The sequence below is a fragment of the Anas acuta genome, chromosome 3 (assembly GCF_963932015.1).
Source record: "Anas acuta chromosome 3, bAnaAcu1.1, whole genome shotgun sequence".
In the NCBI taxonomy this organism is placed as follows: domain Eukaryota; kingdom Metazoa; phylum Chordata; class Aves; order Anseriformes; family Anatidae; genus Anas; species Anas acuta.
In genome coordinates this window covers 75,707,222-75,727,658 of record NC_088981.1, presented here as the reverse complement: position 1 = coordinate 75,727,658, position 20,437 = coordinate 75,707,222, and the positions used below count along the sequence as shown (strand labels likewise).

Below are 20,437 nucleotides of genomic sequence, written 5' to 3'. Positions count from 1 at the left end.
GTACTACGAACAACTTAACATATAACTTGAGACTAGATCAAAATATAAAATATGAATTTCTGAGTGACCCTTGGATTTTTCCCCCCTCAAAAAAATACATATCACCCCTTAGAACTAGCAGGATTTGCACACATGCAGCTGAAGGAATACATAGCCCAATCCCCTAAGGCATTCTTTTCCGGTCTTATAACCAGGTGACTACCAACATCTGCTAAAATCTGCAACCAATTGTTTTACAAGCTTGTTAAGTGATTTTGTTTGTTTTTTTTGCTTTTGTTTTGCGAAGAAAACCTGGAATCTGATGTATACCATAAATTACAAGCCAGAAATGCTGAAGTATGTGTTATGGTAGGAATGAATAACATCAGCATTATCAAGAATAGACAGCTGAGGGCCACACATACGAAGTTCTATCTACTATCATATATACTGATATAGGAGGTTCATGAACTAAGAAAATAATTTAAGAGAATTTTCTATTAACAGAAATGAGCATTATATCACAACCCAATGACATCAATGAACAGAAAGCAGTAAATCCAACACCAGAGTACTAGAAGATCCTCTTACACAAATTTAATTAACAATGGAAAACAAGTCTGAATTGAAAACTGTAAGATGTGACACATCCACACTAGAAAAATTCAAATCACTAATTCTTTTGTAATGTTTTTGTGCATTAATTTATAAAGCATTTTACTTGAGGTGTATCTTCTCTACAGTAAACAACTTTCTCTTCATTAAAGGCAAAATCTGGGAAAACCATCCTACAGTGATATTTTAAACCCTTAACTGTACTCGATAAAAAAAAAAAAAAAGTATTTTTTGCAAAAAACACTACGATGATCACTACTTGCCCAAGTAACTCTGCAGTTACGAACCGTATTACACTCACACACAACTTGTCAATTATATGATTAATATGACTGAAAATTTGCAATGCACATTTTTAAGGACAGTACATTACAGATGTCTCAGATAAAATTATTTGTGTAAACTTACTTGGTTCAGCCCTGGAACCATGTTTTTGAAGAAAGTCAACTATCTGAGCCAAGGCCTTTTTGTTGCAATGTGTTGACAGCTCTTCATCACATTCATAACACCTAAACAAAAGAGGAAATGAACTGGAATTCAGGGTATCTGGACTTTCCTCCCAGTTTTAACTGGCCCCTCTTAAAAAAAAGCTTACGCAAATTACTTAAGCTCTAGGTTTCAATTTTTAGTACTAAAGATTAATAAAAATGAATCCCATCATCCCATACATGCTCTTTAAGCCTAATGAAGAGCACCTAATGATCAGCCCTAATGCGTTCAACATTAACAGAGTTAATTAAAATCAGTTTGTAGCCCTGAAAATAACCATACCAAAACAAGCAGGAAAGACAACTCCTATAACCAGCCAATTCTCTATAGTACACAATGGACTCACAGTTATCTTGGTATGCTTTAATCTTCTATGGCAATAGCGTTGTGGCCACTGTAAAAACTATAGTTCAGTGGCAATTCAAGACATTTCGTCTACTTAAACAAAACTGGTATCAATGAAAAAGGTGGGTGATGTGACTGAATGTTGTTTAGCAGGAAGAAACCTGTGTTTGGACAATGGAGGTGGTACTGAGAGAAAACAACTCTCTCCGGGTGGGCAGGAAGGGAGCATACCAAAACCACTATTTACTTTACTTAATTTCCGACCTTTCTGAGAGTCAAAAGGACAGAAAGCCTGCCTCTCTACTCTTTAGAGATCTATATAAGATATTCATTTTGTCTGTCAAAATGATTCTTTTTAATTAGAAGACATTGCTTTAAGGTACAAGAAATCCTTATATATAAGCATAAATGAACACCTGCATACTCATTCTTACCATATGATCCATGTGCTAAGACTGATAACAATGCAATGAGGTTCTGTACGCACTGTTTGGAAGTGTTTAAGAGAATGCTGGCCTTCTGAGTTCTTACTACATCCCTAAAAATGGAAACATAACACAATAAGGAAAAAAATGGAAGTAGATAAAGACTAAGCTATTAGTAAATAAATTACAAAAACTTTACTTCTTAAAACTAAACAATGTTATAGTGCCCAAATATTCACTTGCAATGCCTGAGAAGGTTAAACATTCTTTATAATTCAGTATTACAAAGATACAAATTAACTTTTTTGCAAAAATAAGCACATTTTTTCTAATAAAGGAAAACCCATTACAACACAAGAAAAAATCTCATCTTTTCTATTTGGGAAAATCAATTACAAGTATAGCTTGTTCTTAAGCTTGCTTGGATTTAACAGAACTAATTCCTACCTTTTGAATAAGAATTGTCAATGGAAAGCCAATTATGCCATTCACAAAGATAAGAATTTTCTTTAAAAATAAAAAGTGAAGGAAATGACTATGTAGCTTATTTGGACATGGAATATCAAGGACAGGACTGCATAGGTAAGCCTCACTGCTCAAGAATGCTACATGCATTCCAGACAGCAAATGCAAAAGGCATATAAATTGTTTTTTTCACTAAAAATATACTCAGAATACACCATTTATGTACAGCAAATTCAAGAGAAAGCATTTGCTGTTTTTCAAGTATCTACAGAGGAGGACTTAGAAGTAAAGACTCATCTCTGAACAAGGCATGAGTTTTGGTGGCTACTGACCACATAAATATGAAAAAACACATAGATTTAACTTGTTTTAAAAGCTGTCCTTAACTGCAAATTTTCAGAGATAATCTGAGTTCTCCTCAAATCTACTTAACTATCTTTTGAAGCCTGTTAATAGCATGTTTCTTCACAAAATTAAATCTGTTTAGATAATCGTGGTAGAAGCTGGCATCTGTCCTTACTTAGAAAGACCTACAGAAAGTCTAAGAGAAAACGTGAAATGCTTTTTTTCTGGCAACTATTAGCTGAATTAAGCATGACATTGCCTGTAAACTGAATTTTTCTGCATCAGCCTTTACTTCACTCACAAGCCAGAAACCTGCACAAGCCCTTGGGGTCAGGACCTGCCATTTTAAACTCTGGGACCACAATTTGACATTATAACTGATCCAGACTAATGGCTAGCTGCCATAGAAAGCGGCATTCTCACTCCTGCACAGTCCTTTCTCCCTGGTTTCAATCAAATCTAGCAACTGAGCATCCATAGTATGAGGTGATTCAGGAATATACATATTTATTTATTCATTCATTTTTATCGGCTGTATCTTCTGCCCGATAAGCCAGATGAACTGATGCATTTTTCAACTGTACAGTTCCTGGAGTTAATTTTCCATATGTAGCAAGAGATGGAAGAACAGAGAAAAGGTGGAACCATCACCTACTACCTACAATGCTGAACTGCACCACAATGCATAAAAATAACCCAAAATACTGCCAAAAATCAAACAAGAAGAACACAATTCCACATCCCATTCTATTAAAGCTGAAGCACAGATTCTCACAACTAAGCACTTATGTCATACCGCTTCACTGAAAGGAATGAGATGCCACACAGGCAGGATCTGTACCAGTCATATCCTTCAGAAAATCAGGGGCTATCCACCACTAAATTTAGAACACACGCTTACCTGAGAGCCACATTTCAGGCACAGCCATATGTCTGAAGGGGCCACGGGCTCGCCATCGCTCATCCGCCTCTCCTTCAGACATTCTGAACATACTGACCAAATGCTCTGAGCTACCGCCCTCTTCACATGATGCACATCCACTGCTTGGCTCACATGCTGGCAGGTTAAGCCTACAGAACATAACACAATTAAACATAATAGTTATGAAAGGGAGCACATGTACGTTAAAGAGGAAGAATCTTCAACAAGTCAGCATTAGGAAAGAACAAGACTAGGGAACATCAGCCAGTTGCTCCCCATATACTGAACTTAATACAGCATCTATTTCAGTCTTCCTACAATTAAAAACCCTTTCCAGTCAATAACCACCACCTCTTTAAAACAAATAAGATTCTTTGTATTAGGACTATTAATAAGGCTACTATTGTACAAAATTAATGACCCTGTTTTGGTTTTGTCAACAGTGAAACGCTGCATAAATCTGTTTTTGCACATAACAACACAGGCAGTTGACTCCTATCTGAAAAAAACATATATTTCCAAATACCTGTATACAATGGGCACAAGCCACACTGCCTACTTATACTCAGCTTGTGCACTAGGTCCTCCAGGGCCTTTTCTGCAAACCTGCTTTCAAGCCATTCCAGGTTCTCACCCTATAATTGTATGTAGTTATTTTGACCCAGATACAGGGCTCTCCGCTTGCTTTTGTTGATCTTTGTGAAGTTTCTGCCAGCCCATTCCTCCTGCCAGCAGGTCCAGGTCAATCTCAATGGCAGATCTACCCTCCAGAGTGTCAGCCACTCTCCCCAGTTTGTCATCACAAAGATGACAAGAGCACAGCCTCATGATGACACCATCACCCAGCTCTCTAAGCACCTTCAGATACATTCCACGCGATCCCACAGGCCAGTTTGCTTAACAGCTCTCAATCATCTTCTATTCTGGATAATGCTTAAATCCAGAGTCTGCCACTAAGCTCAGGCACCAGGGAGGACTGTGTGCAGATGTTACATACAAAGACAGAGGCGAGGAAAAAAAAATAAAAAAATGTTGTTCAGTCTTTTCCTGAGTCCCTTATCCCTAGGCCCTGTCCCCTCAGGCTGCATGCTCATACTTGCCTCAGTCTTCATTTTGTGTCACAGTACCCAAACATGCCATTCTTTCCCTTCACATCCCTACCAGATTCAATTCTGAGGCTGGCTTACCCAATCCCATCCCTACATAATCAGAGCTCCTCTGAGGACAGTCCAAACATGCTTCTGCCCTCTCTGTCTTTCCTTTTTGCCTCAGCTTAGTCAGAAGCTCCCTGCTCAGCCAAGCAGCTCTGTGCCATGCACACCTCAACTTCTGCACATTGGAAAGGACCATCCCTGTGCTCTGAAGAGCTTGTCACTGAAGACCAACCAGCTGCCAAGCCCTTCAAGGCAGTCAAGTAGTGTTAACAACCTATCATGCCAGAAAGACTTGATTGAGGACGTTTTGTTATAAAGTCAAACAGGAAAAGTATTACCTGGTACCACTGAGATGTGGTTTTCATCAGTCAACATAGGTTTTATTAGCCTTCAACCTTAGGGCAAAAAAAAACCTTAAATGTATTTACCTGCAATATCATCTGAAGAGTCTTCATCCTGTGGCCTGTTAGGCCTTTTGCTTCTCTTTGTTTTCTCAGGGTTGGCTCTTGATGGATCTTTCACCCGCATCTGTTATTTACTAGGAAGGAGAAACAGAGTTTGCTTTACTGTCTAATCCCTTTGCCAGGTTTATTGAGTTTAAACTCTAAAAGCGTAAGATCGAGTCACATACTTAAATCTCATGAACACAGTTTCAGACTTTGACTAATGTCACCTATCTTGTAATAAAAAAATATAAATGTATTAGGAACGAACTCCTAAGAATTGCTGTAAGATCAGTTTTATTACATGACATTATAAACTGTATCTACACTCTTCCAGGCAGCAGTGGTAAGTATCTGGGAGACTGCAATTGACTTTATTTCTGTCATTTTAAACTACTACAAAGTTACAGCCTTAGGTTCTGGTAGGTTACTGGTAACTTTCATGATAAGAAAAACTTCATAAAAATAAGAACTTCTCTAACATATCTTGGTAAAGGATTCTGTGATCATTCACACATGCACATTCCCTAAAACCTTTTGAGTAAATTCAGACAGCTTAAGAAAATACAGAAGACTTTTGATTCTTGGGAAACTGTCCACAGCTACAAGTAAGAACAAACCGCAGTGTGAGCTGACTCCTCTATTACACATCAGAGAACCCATACAAATGAATGCTCTCATAGGAAATTAGTAAAGGAGTCCTAAGAGAAACAGAACTAAATTATAAATATTTTCCAATACACTTAAAAATGAATAAAAAAAAACTTCAGAGCTTTCAGCATACTGTCATTTAATCAAAATTCAAATCTGGATTCACTGAATCAGTACAGTTGTGCATCACAGCATCCCTGGCTTAGTTTACAGGATGTGTTTCAACAACATGCTTCAGGAAAAAAAAAATAGGAAAAAAAAATTATGTTCTGTTTTCCAAAAGCATATGAATATATGACAGTCATATACTCGTACCACGTACAAGTTAATAATGTCACCTGCCCCACCGATACCATTTTTAACTGTGCTACCACATTGCTGCGTAAGAAATCTTTGAAATATTCTACACTTGGGAACTGCAAAAGAAATACCCTTACTATAGATCAAGTAAATAAGTTTGTCAAAGATTATCAAGTTTGTCTACCTAAGCTTTTAAATCTTGATTTTGGTGTTCTTCCCCTTTTTGTATTTGTAAAGCTCATCGGTGGAAGAGTCCAGATTCCAAGATCCCATAGAGTAAGAAAGAAACCTTTGCTCTCTGCTTCCTCGCACTGGTGGCTTCATGTCCCTCAGCCTTTGAGAACACACTGCTTTTTTGTGAAATGCTACATTTACATCACAATCAATGTACACTACACACAGTCAGGTTCTTAAATTATAGATTTCCGAGTTTTCTGTACTTAAGGGTATGAAGCTTCATATGCTTAGACATTCAAGTAAATAACGCTGCTAAATTCAGGGCTGTTGACTTTGTGGGTTTGCACTTCACGCTCAAGCAGTAAGGAAGATCTGAATATTTCATCTCTTGACTACTTATATTCAAGAACATTTCAAATCCTTGATGTACATTAACAGCCACACAACACAGCAACCCTGAAACAGTACAAGGTGCTTCAGATCCAAACGACTTCAAAAGTATATTTATTTCTACCTTGGGATCTCATGATATATATACACATAAGCTTCCCGTGAAACCTCACATCACCACTTGTTGCGCTGCCACTTAACCAAGCACAAGACTCATCAGGACATCCACGAGACAGCAAGGCTGATACAGCTGCTGTTAGAAAACTAAGGATTTTGTGTTATATTATGTAAAGAGTTAATAGCAAAGGCAGCAAAATGCCCTCCCTAAAGGAACATAGCTGTGTTTAGGTTATTCAGCACTGACGTAAATGATCTACCAGTTCATTTCAGCACGAAAATCCTTTATCTATTTGGACAGATTATGTAAGCTGTCCAAGCCACAGCTTTCACCCAAATGAAAGTCAATTCAAGATCTCAGATAACTTTACAAAAGAATGTTTTTGCCCCCAGCCAGCTGAAATGCAAGCAAGGCTTTTCCACCTCTGAAAGCCCGTGGCCAGCGGGCACTATCGGAGCAGGGCAGGAGCAGCCCGCTGCTGGAACCCGCTCTCTACAAGCCTTGGAGACACGTGGAGAAGGCTGAGTGTCAATTAGTACCAAGAACAATCCGAAACGTGGCATTTCTAACTGAATTTAATCAACGTGGCATTAGAAACAAACGCTGGCAGGAAACCCAAGCACTGACACTGCAGGCTTGGGAATCCACTGACCAACCCAGAGACTCTGCAGTCGTCTTTGAGTAAGAGCAGGCACAGCAGAAGATAACATGGACCATTAGATGAATCAATTTTCATAAAAACACACACGGAGGCATCCATCAGACAATGTTTACTGACCTGAGAGCTCTCAGAAAAGCCACAGAATATCAAGAACCTCGCCAGCCAGGGTTTGTGCCTGACTTTGAAAAGCACAGAAGTGAGATGAAGCAGTAAGAACACGGCAGCTGCTCAGGAAGCATCCAAGACACAGGTAGTATAGTATAGACATGGCACTATTTGACCTCTTCCAGCACATTCAGGGACAGAAAACATTACAAATAAAAATTTTAATTTGATGATAAAGATCACGGCCATGAATTCAGACTCAAAACACACCAGCCATGTGATTATTACATTTAGCTGAGAAAAACAAGGAGGAAACGTAAGGTGCTTCAGAAATTACATCTCAGACCTGCTTCAGTTTATGTGAAATAAAATATTAATAGGTTATTGAAATGAAAGCCCTGGACAAAAATAGAGCCAAAAAAAAAAAAAAAAAAAAGCATAGAATATAGCTAAGAAAAAATTAAGAGAGAAACTCTCTAGGTTTCTTTTGACCATAGGAGCAACCCATTCAGGACAAGCAGGCAGAGGGGGAACAGACAATTCACATGAAATGAACCTGATACACTGAGGATTAAATACCTTGGTAATATCCCCATGATTTATCTCTTTCAACCCCGGTTTCCTTTTTTTTTTTTTTTTTTCCTGAATACATTCAAAGACTAATTTGTGGCTACAGTGATCAACTGAGGAGCATACTAAAGGAGAAAGACTTCCTCCGAACACACGGGCAGGAAGAAGCCTCTGTAAACCCTTGCTTGGAATTTCTTTAATTTCTTTTTGTGATGGAATAACAAGTACAGTACTTTTATAGATAAATTTATAAAAAAAAAAAAGTACTTTTTTAAATAAATTAAGATTGTTTTGGTAGAAAAAGCTGAGTTCAGCCAGCATGTTACCTTCACCCTGATCTCTACTCAGCATGCAGTAAAAATCTTAAACAAAAATTACTCAGTTTCATGGAAAAAATAAAGAATATAAATAGAAAGAGCTGAATCTCTCCCATTTCAATGATCGTTTCATACAAAACTAAGAACTAGTATTTGCCAAACTTGTTCATACTCTCCAAGCTCAGCATACAAGAGTTTGAACTGTAATCATCATCACTTGCTATTCTTGGTTCACTTACTTTTTAAAAGACTCCTAATGGCAGCCTGCCTACAAAAAGCTGATTAAGATCAGAAGCTCCTCACTGTAACTGCTAATTTCCAGCTTTCTAGAAAGATCAAAACACTTCAAAAGCAGCAGAACAATCTGCCTACCTAATTTTAAAAGCTTCAAATTTGTCAAAGTACCAAAAATCAACCTAAGATGCCAGTGCTAAATTTGTTGACTTAAACCTAAGGCATACCTGGTCTATTTTTACTGTAAGGTATGTGTGAAATACATTTTGTGTATTTAACACAAAAATGCACCCTCTTAGTAAAGTACACATTTAGAAACTACAAAGAGTTGGATACAGTTCCTAAAATAAATGTTATTTCTTAAGTTTTATGTCTTACTGAAACTCAGTAGAGCTAAGACCAACAGAAGATACAAGGCTGGAGTGAACCTGAATTTGCTTTTCTTTTGGGGAAAAAAATAAGCAGGTCTTTCCTCTCCACAGGATCCTCCTGCAGCAGAGGTGGAGAAGCAAACAGCCTTCACTGCCTGAACCCCTCAAAACCCATTCCCACCTTGCGCACCTGACTCAGAGGTTAAGTCCCTCCTCCTACAACCCCACAGCTCACCTGCTAAACTGCAAAACGTGCAGCCTCACTCTGCTGCCCCATGCCACAGCTTTGCTGCTTGTAATATTATAATAAGGTGCCAGCTCTTTCAGGCAAGAGCCGTATTTTTGCTCTTATCTGTACAATACTTATCACAACATTTTTCCTGATTCATGACCAACTGGGAGGATTATATTTGCATTACCAGAATGCAAATGGTAAGATAAAAATGGCATCATAACCATTAGCTTATCTAAGCATGCTTACCCTATGAAATATAGCTACATGGGTCTCCAGATGGCCTCCAGGTACTACCTTGGATATGGGAAAGACTCTCCCAGTAGGACTGGTCATTAACTGTGAAACCAGTATTGTTAATTATTTCATCAATGGGCATCTGAATTGAAAGGAGCTGGGGCAAATATATTTACCTTTACCTCTTTTCAGCTGGGGTATGCTAAGTTCCAGCTGCCTTACCATTTGTAGTCAAATTTCCCAATTAAAATTACACAATTTTATGTCACTAACGAAGAAAAAAATAAAATTGCATTGGACGGGAAAAGCAATAGAGAACACTGAATGTAGCATTCCAAAAATTAGCACAGGGCTTTCATGTATCCTAACAGAACTGTACAGCTGCCAAGAGCAGACTATCACCGAAACACAGGGCTGTTGAACAGAAAAGATGTGCAGATTAAGTCAAAAGGTCAAGATGCTCTGTAGCATATTTGTGATGCGGCTTTACAAGCTTCCTTCTAACTGTGAAAGTAGAGAGAGACGAGACTCGCACAGGTCAGAAATGCCAGATCCTCTGTGACCACTGCAGAACTGCCACATGTTTTGATGCGAGTTGCAAGTTGATATATTTTGGATGTCTGTTCAGAGCATTACCTGTGGCATTTTGGCTTGCTCGCTACTAGATCAAATGTCATCCGATCCCAGCAAGAACCGCATCCATCATGGTCAGCAACTGGGCAGTGTCATCAATCAGCGGGCCGGGGCGCTCCGCGCTCTGACGGCCACCAAAACCTTTGCGGCAAACAAGCCCTCGCTGCCTGCTGGAGCAGTAAAAGGACCAGAACTCCTGACTGGTAGTGGCAGCCACACTTCTTCCCCTGGAAAATGTCATCTGAAATTCTGAAAGTGTCATCTCTGAGATTTCCTAGCCCAAAGGCACATCACACATCCTGCACCATCACTAGAGCTCAAACGCCAGCCCTGACATCGTATTGCAGCCCCAGAAGGGTGAGACACTCACGTACTTTTTGCACGAGAAGTGAGACAGAGATGTCTGACTACTGGATACAACTTTCCAAGTGAGATTAAACATCCCACAGCATTATGTACTTTCATTAATCATTTTTTATTCGTCTGCCCATGCTACGCACGGTCTGTTAGTGTTCATGTCTGCATCCTACACAATCCTCTTTGTTTTTGCTACTGCAACCCACTCGCCACACAAAATCTACTTCTAATGATGAACAGAAACCAGATGTGCCCAGAAACAGGAACAGAAAGAGCCTGTAGCTGGCTTTATGACTAAAGTAAACACAAGGATTGAGTGGATAAAGGAGTAGTTCTTTGATGACATATTTTGGCTGGCACTTTATAGCAAAGGTTTTGTTAGTGTCTTATGGAAAAATTCAAGGATTCCTCTCAATATCCAACTCACAAAGCAAATCCAATTTTTGCTTATGTTCTCTATTCTACTTTAAACATATTGTCAAAAACATGAACAGGCCAAGAGGGAAAAACATATGGGCTGACACCTTCATGGTCTAACATGGTTTTTCCACACATTCACAGATATCCCTGAAAAAGTGAAATAGATACCATAAAAAGAACCATAGCTTGTAGGTAATGGTGTTGGCCTGCAAATGAAGACTTCGTGTGTGAAAAGGCAGTTGGCTGATGGAGCTGACGGACTAAGCAGTCACGTGGCATGAACAGTGATGCAGAGTGCTGTCACCACCGAAAATTTGCGGGAGTAACAACCAAAACAGCTGGAAAAGGAACTGAACTCACAGCACCCTGGCAGGAGAGCCATAGGACAAAAACTTGGAAAAGAGTGGTTCGGGATGTCATAAGGGAAAACAAAAGGCAGTATCAGCAAAGGATGAACTGTAAAGAAATGTCTGTGAATTCCAATTTATTTTTTTTAAGTCAATAGCAAGTAATGAAAAGGAACTGTGGTTGCAGCACACTGCTTGAGATAGCAGACTGAAGCCCACCCAAGATAATACTTAAGCTGAGAGTCTCAGTGCCAGAGACCCATGTAGTCCCACACCTAAAGGTCTGAATCAGAGCAGATCCCAGGTAGATGAAGACTCTGCAAAGCCTTCCATCTACTTTGGAAGCTGCAGGAGTTAACTAATTAATGGTGGTAAAATCGATAAAACCAAAGGACTATGACAAAACTAGCCTGGGCTTTTTGAAAGTCAAAGTCTTGCCGCCGAGAGCAAAGAATTTCATTCTATCATCTTCCCAGGCACAAATTGCCCCAGTTTGTTTTGATGACATGTCTAAAGTAGAACAACTTGTCCTTGATCTACGACTGATGTTCACAGCAGAACCTGGGAGACGCCAGCTGTATTTCTGTCGGTTTGGCGGAAACAAAACTACAGAGCACCACTTCTTCAATATTTCATGAAGAAATCTGACAAAATATTTACAACCGTAGTAAGCTGCAAAGTAGGATACGCCTTGTAAAACTGCTGCCAACCTGGCACATGTGTGAGCCGCTACTGTACCTCTATCTAAAACATGTGAAAATGAGATGGGAAGGAAGCCTTTAAAACATGAGTTTTCCCGTATAAAAGGGCTGTTTGATGGAATTCGGAGACACCTGTAGCCACAGACATCATGCAGCAAGACGCCTGAAGTTACTGCCACCTGCTTCTGCTTTCCTGATGTCTTTATTCTCCTGCTTCCGCGTTTAACAGGCAGCCCCGCATGTATCTTGTTTAACTGCGCGAGTAGCAGCGGATCCACAGCACGAGCCGGCTGAAACCCTAGAAGCACTCAGACAGCAGGAACTGGAGCCCTACACAAACCCACGCATGGCGAACCGAAGCACAGCGCTGCGGGTCCGTAACACCAGATCTCAGCCCCACGCTCTCTTTCCCTCCCAGGGAAGCCAAACCCGGGGTACCAGGGACCTGTCCCCGCTCTCCGGCCGCCGCCTCACGCCGCAGGAGGCTCGGAGGTCGCAGGCGGCCCCGGGCTGGCACCTGCCGCGCTGCCGGGCCCCGCCGTGCCGGCTGCGGGGCCGCCGGGCCCGTCCCAGCCCTCAGCGGGGCGCTCCGCGGAGCCTCCCCCTGCGGGCACGGCGCCGCCCGCTCGGCCCCCGGGGCTGGCAGCGAGCCCCGTGCTCCCCCCGTGTCCCCCGGCCGGTCCCGGCCTGCTGCTGCTGCTGCCGCCGCCATGTCGCGGGGCTCGGCCCGGCCGGGCGCTGCCGGGCTCCGAGCCCCGAGCTCCGCAGCGCAGCCGGCCCCAACCCCAGCCCCAACCCCAGCCCCGGTCCCGGTCCTGGTCCCGGCCCCGGCCTCCCCCCCGCGCTCGGCCCGCACTCACGGAGCGGCGGCGGGGCGCGCAGGCAGGGAGCGGCGGCAGCAAGCGGCGGAGGAAGCTGGGCCGCAGCCAGGGCCCCGCCGCGCCGCTCCCCGCCGCTCCGCCCGGCGCGGCCCGCCCCCGGCCTCGCCCGGGACCAGGGGGCCGGGCCGGGGCGGCGGGGGGGGAGGCAGGGAAGGGAAAGGGCCACGGGAAGGCAGCCGGGGGGGCGTGGGGAAGAAGGGGCTGCTCTGGTGGCCGGGGATGGGGGTTACACGGGCACCGAGGGTCGTGCCCGGGCGGTGTGCCCCTTGCACGTCCCAGGCCGAGCCGTGGGTGTGCAAGGCTGAAGGTCTCAAGGCTGAACCCCAAAACGTGTCCGGGCATCACGGGGGGCACCTTTGTTTGGACAGGAGGCGAGTCTGAAGTTTGATTGTATCAGAATGCCCTTATCACAGAGTGCTTGGGCTGGAAGGGACTTCCCGAGGACATCTAGTCCAACCCCCCAGCCCAAGCAGGGCTGTGAGAAAAATCTCTAATAATTTTCTTCAGACGGGATCTTCCGTGAAGCTATTTTATTCGCAATTGCAATGGCAGGCATTGTGCCAACTAGGAGCACATGTTAGTAAAACAAATTATAACCTTTTATTCCCTATTACCCGGCACCTGATCGCCTCCCGTTCCCTCATTGGCTGAGTACTACAGGTTCACAAGCTACTCTGCGCTCCTCTATACCATATATGTACAATTTTTTTTCCTTCAACAGTTTAGTTTCTTATTTCTCCCCCCTTTTTTTTTTCTTTTCTTATGTTTTGAGAACTTTTGATCTTTGTTGTACTGTTCCCGCACTGCTCATCCTGTTTTTCTCAAGCTCCTACCTTATTTTCAATCAGTGAGGCCTTCTGCTACTGTCCACTTAACTACTTAGCATTTCTCCTTGTTATGATGACACAGCTGTCAGAGAATTAGTTCTTTACTGCAGAAACACAACTTAGTTTCTCACAGGGCCACCTAGAGCATGGCATGGAGAAGAAAAAAAAGGGGGGAAGGGGAGTATTACTGTGGGACTCCACAGAAAACAAGGGTGGAGAGCCTGTGGTGGATCTACCAACAAACAGGTTTTAGGAATGCTCAGGGAACCACATGGAAGCCATAGGCCTGAGCAAAGACAAGTTATCAAGAACAGTATTGTTGAAAGAGGTTGACAGACCAAGCAGGGTTTGATTTAGGTAGGAGGAATTCTTTAGGCACTTTGATGACAGCAGTGACAACTGAGCACAAGGATCAGGAGGCAGACTGCAGGCCATGTAACAGATGAGCACCAGGCCTTAATTGTGAACACCAAGTTCATTGAATGTGAAAAGGGAGAAGAATATGGAGCAATAACAAGGAAACAAACTGGATCAAGAAGGAGGTTCTTTCTCGTCTTCATGGGATGGGTTAAAGATTTCTTGCACTGCAAGAGCAATAAAAAAAGTAAAAGATTAAAGAAAGAAGGAAGGGAAGCTGAACATAGAGCAACAGTGTGTAATGTAAAGGGGAATATATTTACTGAGTGCAAGAGAGAATATATGGAGCAGACAGAAGAATATCAGGACACTGACAGAGACGGAAGGCAAGCAAAGGACGTGGAAAAGATGAGGAAGTTTCCCCAAAGAAGTGGACTGAATCCTGTGCAGGGTGAGGACAGAAGTATGTATGTACAGACTTCCAACATGTTGGGAAAACTGGGATATGTAAAGCATCATGAAGGATGCTGTGGGAAAGAGAAGTACCAGTGGGTACAATGGGAAGGCTGACAGTTTGGTTGGGAAAAAAAAAAAAAAAAAGTAAAAATATGATAGTCAGAAGTACAGTAACAGAAAAATCAGAAAGGAAATGACACTTGGTGAGAGCCTAGGTCTGTGAACCTTGCCTTCGATGGTGACTTTAAGTCATATGAGAAGATGATGATACAGAACATGCGAGGCTAAATGTGACTGAACAGTCAGCTGGCAAATGAAGCCACCAGGTATGAGTGTGGGAGTCTGCAGAAATTAAGATAGACCAAAAGGTGAAATGAGGAAAGCTGCTGAGAAGAGGCTGAAAAGAGGCTAAATGGCAATAGCCCATAGATGAAAGAAGAATAGAATGTGCTGTTTCAGGAGAAAAGATGGGCAAGAGTTATTAGCAACAGTGATTTATGTGATACCGTAGCAAGGATTGTTCACTGGAATATTGCTGCTCATCATTCTCTCTCCTGTTTATTCAGTCATTGCCTGCTGAATTAACCAAACCTTGCAAAAGACGCCTTGTGAATTGTTCCTATTTTTGCAAACAAGCTAGTGTGTTCACTGTGTGTATGTGCATGTGAAGCAGGGTCAAATTAAAGCCATAAATTAATTTATAAAAATAGGACCCCATATGAATATACTTTTAATGGGAAAAGCATTGTGACACACCACAGCTCATGTTTAAATTCCTCACAGCAGTACGTTTAGTAAATGGACAGAAGTTTTGGTTGTTATTTTATAACAGGTAAAATATGTAGTAAAAGATAACTCAGAAGAGGAGGTATTCAGTCTACCCGTATCTTGTTACAAACGGAAAACACATAAAAATTCGACTCATATATAGATATACTGCTTCAAAGAGACAGTTCGCAAATGTCTGTCACAGAGGCCATATGGAGAGGCTGGCAGAAGGGCAGCTAGTGAACCAGCTATACGTGCCAGCTCCGATTTGTCACACTTTCCGGCACCGGGAAGTATTTTTGTTCTCCTTTTGAGAAAGAAAACTCTCATTAGTGAAGATTCGGCGATGGAGTCCTCAAAATGTGGTTATGGCTGGAGAGGATCAGCATGGTCGCTTTTACACTGGCATCGCCAGTGTGTAGCAACCACACTGTACATAGAGGCTGAAGGCACGTCGAGGGAATGTAAAGCACATCGAAAGGCCCCATTTCTCCTCTCCGGAACCACCGCTGCAACCCACCAGGAGCCCTTGGAGCTGGGGAGGAGGTCCCAGGCCGGCTCTGACAGGGCTGGGCCGGGCACGGCGGGGCTCCCTCGGGCAGGGCGCCCCGAGGCGGGGCAGGGCCGTGCCGCCGCCATTTTGCGTGCGGGGGGCGGGCGGATGGCGGCGGGCGGCTGGTGCGGGCACCGGGCCCTGCGGGTCCTGAGGGCGGCCAGCGGCAGCCGCTGGGGGCGGCCGGCGGTGCCCGGTGAGGCGGGGGGATACCGGGGAGTCCCCGGGGGAGCTTTGTTCCCGGCGGTGGCCTTCCCAAGGGGAGGAAGGGAGCGCGGGGCTCACGGGCTGCGCCTCTCTTGCAGAGCCCAGGGCGGTCGGTGGCAGCTCCCGCCGCCTCTGCGCCGAGGCAGAGCGCGGCGTGACCTACGAGGAGCTGAAAGAGCTGAAAAAATCCAGCGTCGTCCACATAGATGTGCGGGAGAGGTGGGAGGTTGACAGAGACGGGAAGATCCCGGCCTCCATCAACATACCGCGTAAGCTGTTCGTGATGCTACCCAGCAATGTTTGCTCTTGTTGCTCGGGTGGTGGTGGGCCGGTGTGTGGACAAGGGGTGGTGCCTTGCAAGGAGGAGCTGTGCTAAACGGCATCCAATACCCTGGGAGACTAAACTTCCTTTTATTTCTCCCCAAAGGAATTTGAAACCTTAAAATGTAAGCTTACATGCGAGTATTTATTTATTTATTTATTTATTTATTTATTTCATAGTGAAGGAATTAGTGGAAGCTCTGCAAATGGACCCAACCGACTTCAGGGAGCTGTACAATCAGAAGATGCCTGCCAAGTCAGACCATGTGGTTTTCTCCTGCTTTGCAGGATCAAGAAGTAAACAAGCACTGAATTTTGCCACGTCCTTGGGTTTCAGCAGGTAAGTGTGTGGCTTCCATGTGTAAGGGTGGAATTAATACAAGTTCCCCCAGTAAGTAAACTAGAACTCTCTCTGAGCTTCTTACGGGTATGGATAAAAACTTTAATGTGGAATATGAACAAAGAGATTAATATTAGAGTTAGACAACTTATAAACAGTACCTCCTTATGTCTCCACTGAACCTTGAAAGATGCCGTCTGGTGTTATGGGAAAGTGAGATGTCCTGTAAAGCGACCACACAGCAACTCTGCTTATATGCTGCAGGTGATGCCATATGCTGCAAGACCACGCTGATGCTGAAGGGTTCTTCAACCTCTTATGTCTCCCTTGCCGAGACGTTGCTTGTACAGCTTCATAAACGCTAGTTCTGACGTGCAGGATGATGATTGGAAAGGTAGAAGAGGCTCATTTTTGTAGAAGTACAATCTTAAATTATATTAAATAGTTTATGAAACCACACTGTGTGTAGAATTGCAGTTTCACCTGTACAGTTCACCAATGATAAAATAAGCCTTTGCTTTCAGTAAAGCAGTGCATTGTTTGCTAGGTATAAAATATTGAAGGAACTAGCTGAAAAGACAACAAGATTGATAGCACGAAAGCAAGAGCAACATTGGGTTGGTAGAATTGTTATGCCCATGACAGAAGGTGCTTTGCTGAATTGAAGACTGTGGGTAGAATTTCAGAAATAGGTTTTTACTAAACTGCAAATCAAGAATTGGAATATTCCTGCCAATTCTAGTCAAAAGTAGGGGACTGTGCCCTTGTTTTATAAACACATTGTTTTAAATAAGTGCAAAATATACTTTATCACCCATTTTTCATATTGAAGGAGTCAGTATTGTTTTTCATGGTGGGTTTTTGTTTTTTTGAGGCCAGTTTTTCACAGGCATATGTCAGGCCTATGTAGCTTGTAAGTGTGCAAGGAATTAAAGACCTTCATAACATCTGAAGTACTGGGTATAATGTCATGCAAATCTCTCACTACACTGAGTTGTTTCTTTTTTTTTTTTTTCCTTGGAAAAAAAGGCAGCAAACTGTTTCTATCTGTTTCTACTTGCGTGGTATTTGATCTCCAGCATTGTGTCATTTGGAAGAAATGGATTACAGAATACACCACTTGGATGCAGACAGTGTTTGACGTTCCTTGTACTCTCTCTGGCTGGTTGCACAATGTAGTGTATTTGATTTCAGAGAATTTCTATATGCTTATTTCTCTATTTTTTCTTTTTCGTGTCCTTTTACATACCTTTATGAAGAAGAGTCTTCATTAACATTCTCTCTTCTGCAAACTTTCAGAGTTCAACACTTTCCTGGTGGCTTTGAGGAATGGGCAAAACGTGAACATCCAGAGAAAAAGTGAAGATGACTACCTCCATCCCTGCTCTACCTTCAGAATGCTTTGTAGATTTTAGCACTGCCTGCATTCCACTTTCAGAATACAGTCCTCTTCTGTTTTCCTGTGTAAATGGGCATTTACCTTTAAATAGTAATGCACATTAATGACTTGGTTAAAATTATACTTAAGGACTATGACATGAATAGATGTTAAATTTGTTTGACCTTTAATTTGTGCTATGATGATGCTAGAAGTATGTGAAAAGAATTTTGTATGATCTGCTTTATGACTGTTTAAACAAATGATGATAATACACATAAAGTTATCCTTTCCAAATAACTGTGTTGGATAGTTTGTTTAGAATAACTGTAGTTTAACTGTTCTAATGGAATTGGGGTAACTGTCCTAAGCACAGATTTATTATTCTTCATATATAGCTATAATGTTAACATATTTGCTGTTATCAAGACTATAAACGGAGAAGAAAAGTTTTAGGTTTGTACTACGTGATTGCAAGGGCAAAACTCCAATACCGGTCACAAAATACAAAGAGAAAGTGCCCTGATGTTAGAATACTTGCTGTTCAAGATGTTCTCTTCTATTTGAAGAGAATATCCATTTATATACGCCAGTCTGCTTCTGCATACAACATGCAACAGCAGTCAACTTGCTCAGTTCCCTCAGTAGCTCACATCAAGTGAGAACTTGCCTATATTTGAAGTTATTATTATGAGGATAGGCTGGAACATCTGAGGTGTCAGAGAAGTTACTTAATTCCCTTCCTTCTGTGTATGTTAATTTCTCTGTCTTAAACATGAAAAGAAAAACAAACCCACCCCATCCACACCTATAAATTTGCATAGTCATAATTCTAAGGAATTTTTTTTAAATGCTGTTAGCAGGTCGAAAGAGTTGTCAAAGCTAAATTGCTCTGCCCTCTAGAAAGCTTAGCTTGTAACACAAAAATCCAGGACTAGGCAGGATGTCTTGAAAAGGGAATTAAAATTTCTGATTCTGCTCTCATGGGTATTGCAGCAATTTATCATAGAGTTTTTTTTTATTCTGACAGGCCAGTCTGCATGGACAGCAAGGGACATAAAAAAATATACCCCGCCAAGCTTAGGTAACACAAGAAAAAGTAACTAATTGTTAGAATTTTATTTCCAATAAATTATGCAATTTGTTTCTAGAGGAGAGCACCTGTATGTGGTACAGACAACCATTAACTGTGCTACCCTGTCTTACGGAGAGGGTTATTTTCTTGTCTTCTAATAATTAGAAACCCAGTGGCAAAGCTGTGGTAGTAGAGAGTAACACACTTTTCTTTGAAGTATCAGTGCAGTAAGACTGCTAAAAAGTCAGTATCTTATTTCCAATCCATTAAAACAAACAAACAAGCAAGCCACTTACGTAAAGAGCCAGAATTAAGTATAATTTCCAAAATATTGGTTTAGTTTAAGTGATAAATAATGAAAGTAAGATGAAACTAAAATGTCAGGTTGTGCGGGCGTTACTTTGTTGTAGTCAATTACCCTGCAGTTCCTGGTACCTTACTCTGAAACATCTTTTTCAGATAGGATTGGGAGGAGTAACAGATGCCACCACATTTGTTGGCTTTGGCCAAATCCTACAATCTTTTAATTTTGCCTGTTCAACATGACCTAGACTATCAATTTCACAGTGCTGTGGGCACATAATCAAAGATGCAACTGCAGCCCACTGTTGGCTGAGTCTTGCCAGGCCTCACTAGGACTAGTGCTGCCTTTTGATCTAAATCATTCGGGCCAGGTTTTATGGAAAATTTGAGATAGACTAAAAACATTAAGCAAAGTGTGTAATTAATCGTGCCTACCTATATTGACCTTACCACCAGACTTCAGCATACAGATGAACAAAGTAGGGAGAGCTATTCGACTAAACTGTTCTCCCATGTGCCTGGTGACAGGACGAGGGGGAATGGGCTAAAGTTGCGCCAGGGGAGTTTTAGGTTAGATGTTAGGAAGAATTTCTTTACTGAAAGGGTTGTTAGGCACTGGAACGGGCTGCCCAGGGAGGTGGTGGAGTCACCATCCCTGGAAGTCTTCAAAAGACGTTTAGATGTAGAGCTTAGGGATATGGTTTAGTGGGGACTGTTAGTGTTAGGTTAGAGGTTGGACTCGATGATCTAGAGGTCTCTTCCAACCTAGAAATTCTGTGATTCTGTAAACTTCATCATGTTTTGTTACTACAGCTGGGTTTGTTGGAAACATCTGCAAGTACACTGTCAACAAAACATTAACAACTGTTACATTGGGTCACACTATGACATCTCATTCATCGTTTCCTGTTTGCAGCAACCAGTAACAAGCATCTGAGGAAAAGCATAAAACAGGACAATCATGTAGT

The 20,437-nt window shown here is 42.2% G+C and overlaps 2 protein-coding genes across 9 annotated transcripts in view; one reads left to right on the top strand and one right to left on the bottom strand.

Moving 5' to 3' along the window:
* USP45 (ubiquitin specific peptidase 45) overlaps window positions 1-13,020 on the bottom strand; it is a 53,956-nt gene extending 40,936 nt beyond the window's left edge. For 5 of the 6 annotated variants that reach the window (XR_011095182.1, XR_011095183.1, XM_068677855.1 and 2 more), the window contains exons 1-5: window positions 12,864-13,020; window positions 5,168-5,277; window positions 3,565-3,734; window positions 1,863-1,966; window positions 1,003-1,103 (exon numbers count right to left, since the gene is read on the bottom strand). Coding sequence is in view for 4 of the 6 variants with exons in the window: in XM_068677855.1 (XP_068533956.1) it covers window positions 1,003-1,103; window positions 1,863-1,966; window positions 3,565-3,734; window positions 5,168-5,267 (475 nt within the window). In the remaining 2 variants the exon portion in view is untranslated. Of the gene's footprint in view, window positions 1-1,002; window positions 1,104-1,862; window positions 1,967-3,564; window positions 3,735-5,167; window positions 5,278-9,083; window positions 9,103-12,863 lie in introns of those variants that run through there. The other variant, XM_068677857.1, reaches the window with a different exon arrangement.
* A 1,343-nt stretch (window positions 13,021-14,363) lies between these two features.
* Window positions 14,364-18,391, top strand: TSTD1 (thiosulfate sulfurtransferase like domain containing 1). Of its 3 annotated transcripts, none has more exons than XM_068677863.1 (4): window positions 14,364-14,519; window positions 16,151-16,321; window positions 16,554-16,713; window positions 18,013-18,391. In XM_068677863.1, the coding sequence occupies exons 1-4, from the start codon at window positions 14,411-14,413 to the stop codon at window positions 18,074-18,076; spliced, it is 504 nt and encodes a 167-aa protein (XP_068533964.1). In that variant the 5' UTR covers window positions 14,364-14,410; the 3' UTR covers window positions 18,077-18,391. The 3 variants fall into 3 exon arrangements, with proteins under 3 accessions (XP_068533964.1, XP_068533963.1, XP_068533965.1); XM_068677862.1 differs by having other exon boundaries at window positions 14,385-14,531; XM_068677864.1 differs by lacking the exon at window positions 14,364-14,519 and adding an exon at window positions 15,911-16,041.
* The last annotated feature ends 2,046 nt before the right edge of the window (window positions 18,392-20,437 follow it).